This window comes from Tetrao urogallus (genome assembly GCF_951394365.1).
Source record: "Tetrao urogallus genome assembly, chromosome: 1".
In the NCBI taxonomy this organism is placed as follows: Eukaryota; Metazoa; Chordata; class Aves; order Galliformes; family Phasianidae; genus Tetrao; species Tetrao urogallus.
The window spans coordinates 171,353,508-171,372,668 of NC_136813.1; the positions used below are offsets into that span (position 1 = coordinate 171,353,508).

The 19,161-nt window shown below is 37.4% G+C and overlaps 1 protein-coding gene across 1 annotated transcript in view; it reads left to right on the forward strand.

The window, feature by feature from the left end:
- Nucleotides 1–19,161, forward strand: part of PTPRZ1 (protein tyrosine phosphatase receptor type Z1) — a gene marked incomplete at both ends in the record, with an annotated part of 132,298 nt that overhangs the window by 64,073 nt on the left and 49,064 nt on the right. Inside the window, 6 exons of the mRNA XM_079539577.1 lie at nt 7,823–8,002; nt 10,162–10,313; nt 11,430–11,525; nt 11,785–11,851; nt 14,526–14,683; nt 16,090–16,240. Of these exons, the coding sequence (XP_079395703.1) occupies nt 7,823–8,002; nt 10,162–10,313; nt 11,430–11,525; nt 11,785–11,851; nt 14,526–14,683; nt 16,090–16,240 (804 nt within the window). The remainder of the gene's footprint in view (nt 1–7,822; nt 8,003–10,161; nt 10,314–11,429; nt 11,526–11,784; nt 11,852–14,525; nt 14,684–16,089; nt 16,241–19,161) is intronic.

The following is a 19,161-nucleotide window of genomic DNA, read 5'->3' on the forward strand; positions in this document are numbered from 1 at the left end:
CAGGAAGAACAGCTGAACTGTGGTGAGGCTGTATGGTGTTGGAAAGCTGTTGCTGTTATCTTAAAAATCATGGAAGTGGTAGAGGGTGAAGTGTGTGACTGTCCGTTTCACACATCCTTCCTTGCCAACACTGCACAACTGCTTAGGAATGGGTGAGGAGTTCTTTCTTTGGGAGGGACCAAACAGGTCTTTGATATTGCCATGACACACAATTGTCAGCTAATTCTACTACACCCAAAAGAAAATGCGGCTGTAGGGATCTGAAATTCAGTCACAGGCTGTTATCCTCAGTGCTGGCCAAAAGACGTTGCCTATTTCTTACCCTAAAAGTGAGCCAGCTCCATGCATTCCAGTTCTGTTTTCAGCTATGGTTATTTGTGGTCTTGGAATTTTCTCTGTCACTCAGCAATGCTGTATAAAATTTCGTGACCTTAAGTATCTTAAGGAAATCATTGCTACTATCTGAATTCCTTGGAGAAGTTTAGAAGCAGTGAGTTTCCAATTAGGGTTCCACATATTCCGAAAAATGAAATAAAAGTAAGAGAAAATATATTTATTTTTTATTGGATATTTTCTCATTTGACACTGTAACAAATTTCCTTCCTTAATACTTACTTGAAAATATAGCTTAGATCTTAACACTACATTAATTATCAAGATTACTTGGCAAGTTTTCATTGTCTATTGCTACATCATTCTCTAACAGCATTTCTATGCAAATTCAGGAGCAATGGGATGAGAATAATAGGAAAGAGGTATCTTAAAATGTTGATTGAATTTCTCCCATAATCTTATTCCGAGTGTAAACAACCATACCATTGAGTACATTGCAAATCAGTGATAATCTATATTTCTCTGGCAAAGAAGTATTTGACTATATAATTTCTGTCTAGCTTGCAATGGCCAGATACATCAAGGACTGAAAGAAGAGGAACAGCAAACAGTTGCTATATTGAAAGTGAGCTGTCCATTGGTCTTCATCCTCCTACACATTTTGCTCAGTAATTCACTTAGGCTATGAATCATTATCAGATTGACTCCCAGGAAGACAAATTACCAGGCAGCCACTGCATTTATAATACTGATTACAGTTGTCTATTGTATCTCAAGAACTGTGATTTATTCTGATTCTTTTTTTTTTTTTTCCGTGAGGATGAAAGGGGAAAAATATGATTTTTTTCTTCTCTCAGTAGTTTTTGGCTATGTTTTGAGCTGTCCTGGTGACGAGAGATGTGGATGAAGCATAATGTTTATGCTCAAATAAAACATAAGATGAAAGAAATATGATGATTGGAGGATAAAAAAGCATTGCATTAAATTTTCCTGACTCGTCTGCTAATTTAGATATTAATAACAGACATACTTCACATGGGAAACAAAGAAAATGGGCACGACATTATTTATATATATATATATATATATATATATATATATGCTGGGCCATTCTTTAGGATATTCTCCTCAAGAAAAGTCCATGTTTTTCTGTGTTTGTACAGCACAGATATCTTCTTATGTGCGTATGCACACAATGCACAATCTTTTAGAATACAGTGAAGATATGCTGATACTTAGAAAAGTGACAATGCAGTAAAGAAATGTTAAAATAGATGTTCTGGCTTGCTTGAATGAATCTAGTTGCAAAACAAATACAATTTTTTGTTTCTTCTGTTTCCTTCATTTGAAATGTCAAATCCTAAAGTAGAGCAATATCTGTAGGGAAATGTGTTGCATTCATTTATCTGCAGCTGCACGTATGCAAAAAAAATTATGGGATAAATATATTTGAGTTTTGCTCATTTGAGCAAGTTACATTTTTAGTGTTGAATTTTGATCATGTAAATATTGTTGAAGTTTGTAGAGTGACCACGCAGTTACTCTATGGGCTGTTTTTAACATAGCCATCATTTGTTAGCATTTGACCTAGACACTGGCAAGCAGTCCTGTCTTGGAAAGCCCACAAGCAATTAAACACTAAGACAGGCTTAAAAATTGGCTAAGCCCAAAATTGGAAGCCAAAACTTCTTCTCTGCATTGACATGTAACTTCACCCCTTAGAGTCTAGACTTTTTCAATCTGAAGAATTTATAGGGAGTTTATGAAACTGATCATGAATAGTGCTGTGGAGGTAACTGGAGCTTTTTGGAGGTGAAAGAAAATCCCTGCAATGAAGATCAAGACAAAATAGAAGCTCTGTTTTCTACTTGCTGGCATGTAAGACTAAGACATTTCATTTATTTGTGGACAAAAATCTGCCTTCAGAATGCAGTTTCATGTAATATGAGGTATACTAATATCCACAAGATTAATATCAGTGGCACTTATCTCTGTTGGCTAGTGGTGCAGCTCTTCACTTACTTATCCAGAATCTGCATTGAAGTCACTTTTCTATCTTTAGAGACTAAAAGCTGCATTGTGCAACCGTTGGTGCAAAGCTAAGTGTATTAATCATTCGTGGATTCCCATCTCCTCTACTGATCCAGTTTGGATGCTCTAACTAAACCGTGAAGCAGAAACAAAGAGCAGAAGGAATACTTCTACCTTTAGTCTTCAGAGCTTCAACTAAATTTAAACCTTGTCCTAACATAAGTACCCACATATTTAATGGCCTTGCTTCATATTTCTCGTATCTTACAATAAAAAAATTGCTTTATAAAATCAAAATAGAAACACAAAAAACAATGAAACACCAAAAGCACTTTGGAGTCACTTAAAGTTTCAGAGTGATATGTCAGTGACATCTTTGGTAAAACATCTATTCTGTCTACGCAGAACATATATTCTTCACTTTCCATAATTGTCCAGTATATATTTTAAAAAGTAATGGAAGTAATGATATCATCCAAGAGCGAAAGATGAAAAATAGAGAGTAGCAAATTAAGCAGCGGTAAAAATCTCTCACTCTTTTGTACTTCCTTTCATCTGTAACATAACCACAAAGGTTCACAACAGTTTAAGTCTTGAAATAATAAATGGAATAAAAGCAGTGAAAAACTTTAATCACACCTATGATTTTTTTCTGGTCTACCTGTTATTTTACTCAGGCTGCACTGCCAGTTCCAAAGTCAGTGTTTATACCCTGCAACTGGTAAAAGTTTAGTCTTGAACTGTCTTAAGTTGTATCCATATTTCTAACAGTACTAGGTTTAAGTTCTCTCTCTATGAAGATGTATTTTCCATTGATTTAAGAAGACCATTCTGCATAAATCGTATATTGCATACAGGGAGCACCGATACCCCGTAGTAAACAGCAGTACTCATCATGAAGACTTACAGCCCAACAGATAGGCATATAGTAGCATCTCAACATGCTGAGAAACCGCTCTCCTGGCAAGCTGCTGGGAGGATCACAGCCTACTCAGTTTCACAACTTGCTCTTTCTGCTTGCATAGGCTGCTAACTTGTGAAGAACTGTTTGACAGATGCTTTTCTTTCAACTATTGTTACAAAAGACAGAAGTGCAGTAACACTCTGTGGGACAGATCTTCCAAAGGCTGCAGGAGGTAGAAGAGCAGCACAAAATGATAAGTGCATGCTTGTTGTGAGGGTGGGCTCATGAGGCTAAGGATGAGGAGCAGTGCTGAGTATAACATTTTATCGAAACAGAGTAGGCAAATTTTCTTTGGCCATTCTGCCTTGGGCAAGAATAGTGAAGGTTATGGTATACACAGTCTTCCATTAACTTGTCATCTGCTCAGGCTCATTTTCATTCATAGTGAATTGTCAGTTACTTCTTCAGAGCTGACAGCTTTGACAAACATCGCTTCCTCTGTGCATTCTTCACATTACATCATGCACATTTTTATTCTCCTCAGGTTTCCTTCCGAGCAAAGAACAGTTTGGGGAAAATCATTTTCAAAGCTGAGTTTCAACAATATTTTCAAGATGGCTGGCACTGCTTTGATTTGTGGTTTCTGTGATAACACCTACAGTAAAACAATCTGCTCTTGTTTAAAAACATTTGGTTCTTATGATTTTACTTTGGCTTTCTGCAAGTCATGTAAACCACAGCAGTTTCACCACCTGCTTCCTGCATTGGATGCATTTACATCAGCATTTTGGATTAGATTGGGACTGGACTTCTGGAGGAAATCTTATGGCTGCTCCCTACTTTCCCAGCTTTGCTTCCCAAGGCAGAGTTGTCTCAGAATGCATGACGTGGATTCACCCCAACTGCTACTAAACAGGAGAAGCACTGAAACAATATACCAAATACATTTCATCTGCCAGTGGGCATTTACCATGGAACCAGAGATAGGCTGAATTAAAAGCCTTCTGAAAAACGTATGGTGTGGACATCTGGTCTTCAGCCCCAACTGTTTCGCTCTATAAATCCATTTGTATTGGTCTGCAGAACATGATATATGCATAGACACGTATTCTGCTATTCAAACATAATCTGAATCATCACAAGTGAACTCCCGTTCTTTCTGAAATTCCCCATGTTCCTTCTCTAATATGGAGCCTGTTATTGATTTCCTTTACATTTAATTCCATAGCTTTTGATCAATGCTGCAGTATCTCAGCAACTACTGAGTAAGTGTAGTTTTGCACATGACTGACAAAATGTACACGTCTCATTCCTTGGTACAAAGGTTCTTTTTTTCCTATGAAATATCTTCCATATTGCCTGCATTTCTCAGTACTGAGGTCACCTGTATTTCTGCAACTATAAGCAATTTAAAAAAAACAAACAAAAAAAAACAAAACCTGCTGGACCAAAAAGAAGAAAAAGGATTAAAAGTCATCAAATACCTATTCAGATTTTCCAGCAGGAGCATTGACTTTGGGCATTCAGTTCATTTGTCTTAGCTGGAAGACTATTGTCCTCTGCAGCCAAAAATACTTTTCATTTATCCTTGGATGATTTCAGCTAGCAGTCATACAACAAGGACAGACTTGCTTAATTTTTTTGTCAACCAGAGAGCGGCAGAAAAAGTATTTGCATTTTTTCTATACATAAGATAGATAAATCAGTTCCTTACCGTGTGCACAGGGAAGTGTGTGGTGTCCTACAATTACATGAAAATCATCATTCTAAAATTTATAGAGGATTCATGAAAATTCAGAGATGTTCTAAGATTTCAGTAAGGGATAAACAATGAAAGGAGAATCTCTGTATCACAATCACTTGACTTAATTGTTTCCACACATTAAAAGCCTGAACATTATCAAACCTTTGTAGCAAGCTCACATCACAGGTTTGAGGACTAGCTGAGAGGTAGGAAATAATGTTCTTCACCTCATCAGGCCTTCAGCTTCCCTCATTTCTTCCTCTCAATATTTATAACAAGCCTCACATCTAGAATGAATGAAGAAGCTTCTTAGCTTGAATCACAACATTATCATAGTGCCTACAGCTGGCATCCTACTATCCTAACTCCAGGTGCCCTGGCTCAGGACATGGTGGTGGGTTACAGTGTTGACACAGCACTATCTTCTGGGATGTAGATTACTAATGTTATAATTAGCTTCATGCTAGGGATTTGTTATATTATTTGCTCATGCTTGGATAACAGCTACCAAGAGAAAGAATTTATGTTCTATGTCGCAAAGCAGGAATTTGAAACATGAAACTAGGAAACTTGGAAGGAAATGATAGTTTCTGTAAATTTGATGTATTTGTTTGAGTTGAACTTGATAGAGGATAGTAGGGAATTTAAAGGGAAGATGCAAGTCAAAAATATTTACATTCATCAGAAGAAATCTGGAAGAATGTACCCAGGTGGTGGGAGGAGGATGGATTTTCCATCAATCCTGATGTTAATGGAGGAAGGAGCAGAATAAGGAAAAAGCATACTGAGTAGAGAGTTGTGATAACATCCTGAAGAAGAGATTGCATGTGAGCCAGGAGAGCAGGTATGACAGTGGAAGGAAAGGAGCTCTCTACGCATTGCCCTGAAACAGCAACAGCCTCTGGAAGCCTTGGGAACGGAGGAACAAAGACAGAGATGAGAGTGGAGAGTGCAGCCTAATTCTGAGGGACAGCAGTGGGTGGCCAGCCAGGCCTGACCTAGCAGCTTGGAAAGCCACAGAGTTGGCTGAAGGTAGATCTAGAAACAAGTGCCTGTCTGCAAGGATGCAGAGGGAAAGCTGAGAATTGTTATTTCTCCCTGTCTAACCTTACTTGCTGTTTTGAAAGTTCATTATTTCAATTTATATTGAAGTAAAATTGTTCTTTTTGGTTTTAAAGGCCTTCAATATTTGTTAAAAAATTCTCTATAGATTACCTGAGCATATTCATCAAGTTTAAGTTGACTTGGACTCAGAATTTTTCAAGGGAAGCTTTAAAGATAAGAAGTGAAATAATACTCTGTTCACATAAAAATCACACTAGAAATCAAATTATTGCAATGCTTGTCCAGGTTATAAACTATAGCTCACAGCTAATGCCCATGAGAAACATTACTTGAGGATGAGCCGGAAGCCCACCAGTGTGCCCTTCCCAAAGGAAGGGCTGCTCACTTAAACAGGATTCTAATCCCCACCTGCAGGAAATTTAGTTTCAGTACACTGTGACTGAAACTTTTTTATTTGCTTGGCCATTGTGCCTAGCAGTTTCTTTTGTTCCTGACTGAAAGAAGTAAATAGCACGCCATCTGACCTGCAGTACTTCTGATGTGGCAAGGTGATATTGGTAACTGGCCTGACTTGATCCTTGCTGAATTATTTAGCTCAGGTATGTTTCTAGGTAGCTCACTATCCAGATGAGCATCTTGTATTACTGCCTATTGTCATGGTTACAGGTCTGCCTGCATCTCCTCTCCCCTCACTGAGTTTTCTGAGTGCAGTATGAGGGCTGTCCTTGCCTGGGGTGCAATACAGCCAATCTTCCGCTGACAGACATGATGTAAAAAAGCAGCCTGTAAATGAGCCATGGTTCATTTCAGCATCTATGATAGAATTTGAATGTGTGCAATGGATTCATTAATATTCATTTGTGACTAATAGGAAGTGAAGGCTAACTGAAGCAGCTATATTTTCTTATAGCTCCACAGTCAAAACTTGGTTTTAATTAGTTTATTAGTTTATTTAGTTTAATTTAAATGCCATCAAAATCCCCTGTCAGTAGAAAATATTTGTATGTGTGCAAATGCAGACACCACCAAAATGCTGTCTAATTTATATTACTGTAATATATAATCCAAAGATTCTCAGGGCAGCTGCTAACTTCTCACACTGGTCTGCAGAGTACCTGCTCAATTCTTATGGAGTTCAAATATGTTGTGCCTGTGTCTGTGTAATCCACTGCCCTGGAGAAAGTGCCCTGCTGTGGCACAGGACCTCCTGACAGTTATCAGAGCATCACAGACTTTCTCCTTTTGCTGAGTAAAATCTTATCTGTCTGTGTAAGGATTACTTTAAAGATCATACTTTTATTTATTAAAAATCTTCTGGGCTGATTGAGTTCATCAGGCAGAAGGAATGTTGATGACATTTGGGTGATGAAAGAGTTGTTTAGAAATTAGGGTTTTGCAGTAACTTCAAGCTCTTTTTGAATGACAGTTTCTTTCATCTAAAAGCTTATTTCTCTCTCGTTTCATTTATTATTTCTGTATGTTGTGCTTGAGGCATTTTTGTTGTGTTCTGCTTTCCCTGGAGATTCATAATCATTTCTGTATGATATCTAAAATCATCAAAAGTGACCTAATTCTTTAAGGTAGAATTCAACAGTACTTGTGCAGAGTTTTGCAGCAGATGAGACCAAAGAAGAGAAGGTATTCTGACCACAGATTGCAGACTGTGTTTTGAATTACTCACATTGAAAAATATATGGATATCAGTTTAGGTTTAAATGTATTTACTGCAGTGTTTTGATTTCTAGGAACTCTGAACCAAACGGACTGGGGAAAAAAATATTCAGCTTGCAATGGTGCCAAACAATCTCCTATTAATATAGATGAAGACCTTACCCAAGTGAATGTGAATCTAAAGAAACTTAAATTCCATGGGTGGGAAAAGGAAACTGGAGAAGATACTTTCATTCGCAACAATGGCAAAACAGGTAAAATATCATGTTTCATGTTTGGAGTTTAGAGTACTTAATAGTGATAGAGGACAGTAAGCCGTGGATTTTTGATTTTACACTTTTTTCATTTTCCTTTTCCATAGCCTTTGTGTTCTGAATTTATCATTTTAATAACAATAATAGAAAAAAAGAACCCACACAATTGATGACTATAGCCAAGCATAATAGAAAGCCACTAAAGCACAAATGAAAATAATGTTCCAGATAGAGCCAAGGAAATCACAGCATTACTATCATATCATCGTGAGCACTTCACCAAGCTGAACAGTAATTTACTGTTTTCCACAAAGTAATGATAGCTATTACTTAGTGTCTAGAATTTTAAATATATATATAGAAATTTTTTTTTTTTAATACACATAAATTACTTACTCATCTGGAAGCACTTCGAGGACCAGTTGTAGTTTCAAAAATCTAATGGTGGTGGGATTCATCCACACGTCAACACCTGTAATGTAGACACATGTATGAATTATTCACTTCAACTCCCTTCTTCAAATTAAAAAAAAAAAAAAAGAAAAAAAAAAAGAAAAAAAGAAAAAGAAAAAAAGAGAAACAGGTGCTTTTGTAGTCTGATTTGTTTTTTCTATCTTAAAAATGTGTTTTAGGAAGAGATGATTCACAGCTCAGGGACATGATTTAGTGAAGGGTTGTTAGAGTCAGTGTAATGTGGTTAGGTTGCGGTTGGACTTGATCATTAAGATTTTTTCCAACCTGAGCAATTCTATGATTCTGTGATTCTGTGGCTACAGAAAAGAAGCTTATGGTGGCAAATATATTACCAGACAAATATTTTTCAACCACTTTGCTATAAATCTAGGATAGCAGCATCTAAACGCAGCTTCGTGGATGCACTATAACTTGTTTCAGGTGCTGATATGAAGGAAGGCATCTTCTAACAACTATATCTTTGTCTCACAGCAGTGCCCAGAAAATTCCTGGATCAGTCACATTTTATTATATTTTATTTTATTTTATTCTATTTTATTTTATTCTATTCTATTCTATTTTATTCTATTCTATTTTATTCTATTCTATTTTATTCTATTCTATTTTATTCTATTTTATTTTATTTTATTTTATTTTATTTTAATTTTCGTAGAAGCAGAGAATGACTTGAGTTGGAATGGACCTTAAAGACCTTCAAAGTTCCAACCCCCTGCCATGGGCAGGTTTACCACCCACCAGTTCAGGCTGGCCAGGGCCCCATCCAACCTGGCCTTCCAGGGATGGGGAGCTACCCAGCTTCTCTGGGTATCTGTGTCATTGCTTTACCATCCTCAGATTCTAGATACCACGTACAGTGCAACTCATCAATCTCTTGCTCAGATTCCTGGATCCTATGTGGACTGGTGACTTCCTCTCATAACCTCGCCACTTGCTTGAAAAGTGCATTCAGTTGGGCATACCTGCATCCACTACGCTCACCTTCACACTCAGGCCCTGCAGTTCCTGCAGCTGATGGTCTGGGCTGATCTTTTGTACCTTGGGAGGTCGGTTTGGTTGTTTTTAGTGCTATTGCTCCTACTTTCTGTTCTTGGTGTCATCATATACTTCATACATACTACTCAACAAATCGCTTATTTCGCATTTGCTCTATTAACTGAGATAAAAAATATGTTTTTCTTTTAAAGAGATACCCAAAAAAACATTCTTTAAAGTCCATAAAACTGGTGTGAGCTCTTCCTTCTGCAATACAATTCAGATACTATAAGAACTGCAAAGCTCTTCAGTTGAAATTCTTTTCAAAGTCTTGAGAAGAGAAATGTAATGGAATTGTACTTCATTAGTGCTGTTTTAACAAGAGATCAAACAATTCACAGTCATTACGTGTGGAAAAGCTAAATGTAGGGGTTTGGTCTATTCCATCCTGCTAATTCCCTCCAGCAGACAAAGTTCATTTCCATCTGCAGTTTGCATACAATTTTGTCCAGCTTAAGAGCCTTAACAAGGAATTAACACATTTTTTACTTCAAATGACCAACTTCCTGACAAATTATGTATAAAATATAATAAAATAAGCATATCATATTTGCCTTTTTGCACCTGTTCTGAAATATGAGAGTCATAGATGCCTTGACTAGCTTTTATATTGACACTGTTGTGTTTGTTTTCCTCTCTTTCTCTTTGTTTAGTGGAGATTAACCTGACAAATGATTACTATGTAAGTGGAGGTGGCTTAGATACTGTATTCAAAGCAAGCAAGATCATTTTTCACTGGGGAAAATGTAATGCATCATCGGATGGATCAGAACATAGCTTGGAAGGACAAAAATTTCCTCTTGAGGTAGAGTATAGAATAGATTTTGAGAATTTGTCATTCTGCAAAAAGTAACATTGTTTACTATGCACCTTTGTTTATCACATAATTAAAGCTTACTGGTGAATTTAATCATCACTTCAATCCAAATTAGTAATATTTAAGTGATGTACTTGAGAGCAGCAGTGTAGGGCATTAGTCCATTGAAAATGTCTAACCTGCATTTTCCTGTGTCTTCTGTGATGACACTGGGAGTTGGTCCTGCTAATCTGACAAAGCTTAAACCCCCACAGGTTTGGCCCATCTTGTGCCCCAGTGGTGGAGTATTTGAGATTGAAACTGATTTTTCAAACCCAGGCTTCACTGAGGGTCAGGAGCTGCTCCACACTTCAGACACTTTGCACATTTCAGTGTTAAAGCAAAGCATTAGTATCAATGTTCTCCTGTTTTCTAAGGAGAGCTGTGAGCTAGGAGCTTTCCCTGGGAGGTGTTATTTTTTTTTTACCTCACAGCTATTTAAAGTTCCCACTCATACTCTACCTATCCCACCAAGACATCTAATAGAAGATTTACCTCACCCACCATCACATGAAAAGTCACTCTCAGTAGAAGACTGTCCCCTTCATGTCAGTGACCTGGCATTACAGATTTCCCAGTCCAAAGTTAGAGAGGAAGGGCTGCAACAAACCCAATGCCCGTGACAGCAAATGTGGGCACAGAATCCTAGGAAATCTTTTATTACCAGTGTTTCTCTATGCTTACTGCAAGGCAGGTGCAGGAGGGACAGCCTGCTTTATTATTTGTGTTTTACAGTTGATTGCAAGACTGATTTCCTCTGAGTACTGTAGGTTAAATATACGGTATCAGCTGGCTGTCCAGGCTTGCTGTATTGCCTGTGGATAATGATGTTCTCCTTGAAGGACAGCTCTTCCAGACTTAATGATTTTCCAGTGTAGAACTTTTTAGATAGGTAACAGTTGATTAATTCTGTTCTGTATATTCATATCAGAATATACAGTATATCAATATCCATGTATTTGTGCTAAGTTGGTTGGTTGAACATTTATACACAAACTAGGAATAAAAATAATTGCATTGATTGTCTTTGTATATGTAATACATGTTAATATATATTTTTTGCAGATGCAAATCTACTGCTATGATGGAGATCTATTTACAGACTTCGAAGAGGCAATTAAAGGAAATGGAAAGTTAAGAGCTTTATCAATTTTGTTTGAGGTAAAAAAAAAAAAGTCTATGTGTCATTATCAAGCTTTGAAACAGCAGATGTTCAAACTGAATTTATAGGGTTTTAATGTGTGATCACTGTGTTAAAAATTTGCATATATTCTTCTTATTTATTTTCACCAAAAAAAAAGCAGATTTGCAAATATTTATGCACTGTTTAGCCCATGTATAATTTTGGTGGTAAACTGCAACCTTCAATTTTATTTTTTCAAAAAGTGTGATGTAAAAAATGCAATTTCTTTTTTAACAGATTGGAGTAGAAGATAATCCGGATTATATTCCAATCATTAATGGAGTAGATAGTGTTAGTCGCTTTGGTAAGTCTGCTACCATGTTTTATTGATTAATGGTTAGACTAAATTCAATTTCAGCATAATTATGAAAGCTTAAAGGCATTGGGGATCACAGTTCTCAAGAGCATAGATGCATATATTTTGTTAGAAATAAGACTTAATTTACTTCAAGACTGAATATTTGTAACAACACTAGTAAGTGTAGATGAGTAAATATAATTATCCCAAAGAACTTGCAACTTTTAAAATGCTAAAAGTCACATGAATATTCTTAGGCATAGATTTCTGGAGTATCGTATGTGGCTGGAAGCCAAATAACACTGCTGAACCCTTCCAAGATGTGCTTTACAAACACTGAACCTGAATATTAGTATTCTGTAGACCCAGTGGAGAGAAATGCTTATTTCAGTAGCTGCCATGTGAATTTGAAATGATTCAATTATATTAGATCTGTACTGGCATTATTTATACTAGCATTATTTATACTGTCTGCTGACGCTGCTTTAGAATTACTTATGGCTTTACCCCAAGCACATGGACCTCTCTTTCTAACTCTGTTTCAGAGTGGCTTCACAGAAGAATAAACACAAAAGACTGATGTTCTGCATAGGGGCATTTTCTTGTTCCATGGTTGGCCATGACTGACAAAATGTCCAGCATTGCGTCAGTTTTCCTGCATGAAACCATACTTCAGTTTTGTAAAGCACATTGGTATCAATGAGTTGAAAGTGTTAAAGGCTATTAATGTCACTATTTTAAGAATTTTCAAATGCATGACACTAAATTGTTTTTCTTCTGAGAGCGAATATTGTTCAATAAATATGAGTGAGCAACTTCCACAGATTGCAAAGGCAGAAGAGAGAGACATATAAATCTGTCAGAATTCACTATCTTTGTATGCCATCTTCTGTGAAATACAAAGGAAAGTGAGTAATACATCAAGATGGATGTTGTGCTACAGCTTTGCATAGGAGCTGTAAATTATCAACAGAATGATTCAAGATACAGCCACTACATAGCATTTCAACAATGAGCAGAATATGGTTTTCTTTGATGAAATGCAAATGAGCTCTCAAAATTCAGGTTACAAGTAAATCAAGTTGTTCATCTCAAAGAAAAACATATAGCACACAATCTGTCCTTGCCTGCCTTATGTATGATCTGTCCTTATCAGTCACATCTGTACTATATGTATTTGAATCCCAGCTGCTGAATTCCCAAGCTGTGCAGAGGTGTCCTATTCCTTCCAGACAGAGTCTCTCTTTTTCTTAATTCTTTGTAGGTGTTTGCCTTTAAAATCTAGGCTGCTTATTATATTCAAAGGCATTTTAAAATACAAACTTGCAGAATCTAAAGCAGTATTCATGCTATAAATGAGAAGCTTCATGTCCCCAAACCTCTACCTAGCATAGACCATTCATTCTTACTCTAGGAAAAATATAGCAGCAAAACACGTTATCAGATAATAATGGTACTTACTGTCTAAAGGTGTTAACATGAGGAATGAAAGGTTGTGTTTGCTTGGCATTGCTAAAAGTTTCCTTTTCATCATATGTGGATTAGAGAGGGGAAGAACTAGCTTTCAAATGTTAACTCTGAAACAGTCACTGTGCAGAAACAAAAGTATCAATGATCTGTAACAAACTGCTAATATAATTCGCTGTGAAGACAAGAACAGGTCAGAAATCCATCTAGGACTCTAAAAGTAATAGACAACAAATGAATGCACAGTCTGAATACATATTAAATATTGATAAGTGAATATTTTCAAAAGGACACCATTTAAAATCAGTTACTTTGAATAGAAATAAAGTGTATGAGGATCTGCAGTACTCCACAGTGTGAAAAACAAGTATTGTTTTGGATACACCAATCCATAAGGCAGATCATTGATAATTGTCATAAACTGAAAAATCCTGTCAAGAGGAAATTGGTACCATTTCTGCTAATTTTTGGTGCTGGACCCTACTGCCATATCAGCACAGATTTAGCTTTCTGTGGATGGACTGAGCAATTCATCATGCTTGCTCCCAGCAGACGAAGGTACCAGGTAAACTGCTGACCTGAAAGAAGTGATATTATTTTCAAAGGACAATAAACAAAAGGTCATAACTCTCCTGGAGAAGGTCTTTGCATCCTTCTCTGCTTTGTGTAAAGCTGTTATTGTCGCTATTTTAAAACTCCCATATCTAATGAATTTCTGCTTCTGCAGACCTGAGTACTGCAGCTCTCAGATTTGTCACTGTGACAGTTTCCACCAGCAGAGATTTTCTGCAGAAGTTAAGGTCCTGTGAGAAACTCAACAAATTCAGGGAGAGCTCGAAGTCATGTGGTGAGATCAACTAGAAAGGCTTAACATTTTTTTCTTTGAAGTTTGTGAGTGAGGCAAGAATTTGGCATCCCAGACAATTACTAGAACACTTAGTTGAACAAGATTTTGTGAACAATATGCTGGTTCCCATATTTGCTACTGGAATAACCCATTATACTTCTCCAAATAAGCAAAATTTGTATTGAACAATATTCAATCTAAAGAGAAAAGGTGCGGCAATTTATTCTTACGCTACCCTCTCTGAAAATTAGATTCCAAATAGCCTCAAAATTAGTGAGGTTCCATAATAGCAACTCTTTGGGATAGTGTGATTTCTATTTATTCATTACTATTTCACTCTAAAAAAATGTTTGGTTTCTTTTTCAGGAAAACAGGCTGCCTTAGAACCATTTATTTTGCTGAACCTTTTACCGAATGCAACAGACAAATATTACACTTACAATGGGTCTTTATCAACTCCTCCCTGCTCAGAAACAGTTGAATGGATTGTGTTCAAAGATACTATTAGTATTTCGGAGCACCAGGTAATTCATTTATTGTATTAAAACAAAACAATTATACATCGTAACAGAGAAAATCAGTTACAGTGTGTATGGTAAAAACTCATGCCATTTATTACCAGCCCAACAGTCTGGCATATTTTTTTTCTCTAGTATTAAGTTTTTTGTACAGTCATCAAAGGTAATCTCTCCAATGTATCTGGACCTCTGGTCCAGATAGGAAAAAAAAATCTCCTTTGGCATTCCCCTGTCCGAACAGTGAATAGAGCATAGCTCTGTCAGCAGAATGGTTGAGAAGTCTGGTCTTGATCAACATCTTCATCAATGACCTTGATGAGGGGATAGTGGCCACCCTCAGCAAGTTTGCTGATGATACGAAGTTGGGAGGATTGGCTGACACGCCTGAAGGCCGTGCTGCCATTCAGCAAGACCTGGACAGGCTGGAGAGCTGGGCAGAAAAAAACCGGATGAGGTTTAACAAAAGCAAGTGTAGAGTCTTGCATCTGGGGAGGAATAATTGCATGCACCAGTACAGGCTGGGGGATGATCTGCTGGAGGGGAGCTCTGCAGAGAGGGACCTGGGTGTCCTGGTGGACAACAGGTTGGCCATGAGCCAGCAATGTGCCCTTGTGGCCAAGAGGGCCAATGGCATCCTGGGGTGCATTAAAAAGAGCGTGTCCAGCAGGTCGAGGGAGGTAATCCTCCCCCTCTACTCTGCCCTGGTAAGGCCTCATCTGCAGTACTGCGTCCAGTTCTGGGCTCCCCAGTGCAAAAAGGACAGGGATCTCTTGGAAAGAGTCCAGCGGAGGGCCACAAAGATGGTGAAGGGCCTGGAGCATCTCTCCTGTGAGGAAAGGCTGAGTGAACTGGGTCTGTTCAGCCTTGAGAAAAGACAACTGAGAGGGGATCTGATCCAGGTCTATAAGTATCTAAGGTGTGGGGGGCAGAATGGCGAGGCCAGACTCTTTTCAGTGGTGAGTGGAGACAGGACAAGGGGAAACGGCTGGAAACTGCAGCATAGGAAGTTCCACACAAACATGCGCAAGAACTTCTTTACAGTGAGGTGACGGAGCACTGGAACAGGCTGCCCAGGGAGGTGGTGGAGTCTCCTTCTCTGGAGATGTTCAAGACCTGCCTGGATGCCTACCTGTGCGACCTGGTGTAGGGAACCTGCTTTGGCAGGGGGGTTGGACTCGATGATCTCTGGAGGTCCCTTCCAACCCCTACAATTCTGTGATTCTGTGATTCTGTGATTCTGTGAAGTGCAGGTGGAATAAACCAGTAGATACAGACTAGCAAATTCAATGCATTCTGAGGAAACTCAACAGGGAGAATTTCCCAGTGCCATTTTTCCAGGGTTTTTCTGCCTCTTAGAAGAAACATATTGATTTGTTATGACTTCCAACTTCTTTTTTTATCACCTCTTCTAGTTAGCAGTGTTCTGTGAAGTCCTTACGATGCAGCAGTCTGGCTATGTGATGCTGATGGACTATCTGCAAAACAACTTTCGAGAACAGCGATATAAGTTTTCTGGGCAAGTGTTTTCCTCTTACACTGGACAAGAAGAAATTCATGAAGCAGGTATTTACTGAATAGTCACTCCTCTTTTCATGGGTTGAAAGACGATTTTCAGTAAGAGAGTCATCCTAGTATGAAAATACTCATTTTAAATTGCGTGGAAAGTAGCACAGTGTATTATTATTCATAAATCTATCACTTCAAAGAAAAAAACTGGCAATCATAAAACATGTCAGATTAAATGGAGTGGAAAATTAAATGCTTGTCTCGACCAAACGTTCAGTGAAGATCACGTCAATTCAAGCTTTCTTGCGCTGCCCTTTTAATGTGTTTCAGACATAAACAAAGCTGCCCTTTCAGGGGCTGCAGGAGGATTTTGTTTTACAAACCAAACCCATTTGGTTCTTCGTTGTATAACATGCATGCCTCTTCAATAGAACGTGACATCACCAAATTCATTTCACATAGACTACTAAGAAAGTGATAGATGTAGAGAATCCCAAAAGCCAGAATCTGACCTCTGTTTTACCTAAAACCTTGGGGAAGCCTGTGAAAGTTATGTGACCAGGACTGCGTGTGGAAGTAAATGATTTTCACACTCGTGAGCCAAGAAAAATAAAAGGAATCATCATTTATTTCTGCACTACAATGAAGGTAGATACTGGGATCTGATATTTTGCCTGTGAGCATAATATCCATTCAGATAAGGAGAGAATGTCCAACCTAAAGATATTAGGATCCTTTTTTCATTGAGTTATACCATTTAAAATTGGAAGGCCATTCAACTTCATGTAACGATGAATTGCTATGCAGTGCATCCCAAATGCTTGTGTGTAGTTAAAATTTCATACTTAGCGTTTTAGGAGCAGAGAATTTTGCATTTGCTCTAGGTCCAGTTTCAGAGTAGGTTAACAAGCTTATTCAATTAACCTGTAGATTTGTTTAACACAGAACAAAGGGGTTTCAGTCTATGAAGTTTAAGAAAAAAGTGTCTTGCACTGACATCACATCACAAACATACAGTATTTATTCCAAACTATGTACTCAAGGTATCTAACTGTAGATTAAAAATTCTAGTTTGATTGTAGACGTAGGAGGACTGAAAGAAATCTCTTAAATTTCAGGTCTCCCTGTATATATAGTCACATTTCTGTTAACATTAATAAACACTGAATAAATGCAACATCTTATATGCGTACGTTCATACATCCAAACAAAAAGGCCATTATAGAATTCTTTTCATGTAAAAATCGGAGGATCATTGCTTTTTTCCCCTACCTTTTGATAGAAGTTAAATTAAAATCCTTAAGAACTGTTGAATTTACGTGCTGAGATGTGAAGACTACAGCATGAACACTTCCAGGAGGAAATAGGCTTATGTCTTCTTTATTCAAGTCCTTATTCTTTAGTCAACAACAATGACAAACCTTTGAAATACATTTGGACAACTCATGGGAAATGTCAAGACTGGATTTGGACAAGTAACCTGTTGAAACAAGTTAGTTTCAAGTCACCACGTGAAAAATGATTTTGAGATTACGGAATGGTAGCATCCCAATTTTCTCCTGTTGAATGCATTGTAGGCTTTCACTAGGCAGTAGAATTCAGTATGTGATCTATTTTTGTTATTACTTCATTTCTTTCTCAAATAAAGCTACATTTCACTAGTTGGACTAAGAGTATCTCTCTAATCTACATATAAAATTAGTTTCAGCAATGTTTTTAGAAGTTTTCAAAATCCCCATCTGAACATTCTTGGTGAGGAAATGGAATGTAACATGGGATCTAAAAAGTCATTGATATCTAAACAAAGTGCAGTGATTCCACAGCTGAAAACCTGGATTTGAATGAAAAAAAAAAAAAAAAAAAAAAAAAAAATTGAACCCAGATTCAACTTAAAGAAAATGTAATCAGCAAATATAGGGTAAAAAAAAGAAAAGGCATCCAATTATATCTCAGTAATACTTTGTATAAAATTCAGAGAAAGATAAAATCCATTTTTTTTTTCTATTCATATTTGAATAAGTTAAATTTGATCAACTCATACACTGCACAGACTTTCTGATGATGATGCTAATGTATCTTATCTTCCTCAGTGATGCAATTCAGTTGACATGAAAAACTTCCAAGCTGGATGGATTGTGTTTTATTTCACAGAACAGGCAAAGATAGGTGCATTACAGTACAGTATTCAAAACCAGCTACTGAACACTCACGTATGTAAAGCAGAGATCTGAATTCAAGCCCAGCAGAGCCTTGAGTAGGCCTCTGACTTCTCATGAATTGTATTTTGCTGTTTTGAGACTAAAAAAAAAAATAAAAAAATCAGCTGAATATCTGTGACTTCCTTCCTTGTAGTCCCTTTGCCCAGATTTTTGAAATCAGCATCAGAGCAGAAGTCTTTGATTAGAGATGTTGATACATGACCTCCTGGCTTTTCCCAAGCCCTTGAGAAGGAAAATGGATGAAGACAAGAGCAGAGCACAGGCAGGATGACAAACAAAAATTTGAAGAGGGGGAAGAGACAACAGCTTGGGAAGGACTACAACAGGAGTATAACAAGGTGCACACAGCTATTATGCAGGCATATTGCTGGCTGCTGCTCAGAGGAATGAGGCTAAGCATCAAAAGAGTGAAAACAACTGGGAGAAGAACTTCACTTTCCTTGGAAAAACATACCTGGCAGGGCAACATGGAAAAGAGTCAAAGTGAAATAAATTGTATTGGAGACAGCAACCTTCCAGCTTTAAATGCTCTATAATAGCTAATTTGAGCATAGTCAAAGATGTCAGACCCAGATTCACTCTGGTGAGCAAAAGAGGAAGGGAGGAAAAATGACAGTGGAAAAAAGTTTGCAATGTGAGTTTGGAGAAAGGAAAAGTTTGGCAGGTATACTACTTGGAGAGCAGGTAAACTACTTGGAGAGTTATTTTAGATACCTTGCAAAATATAATAGTGGCTTGATTTATTGAAATATATATAAG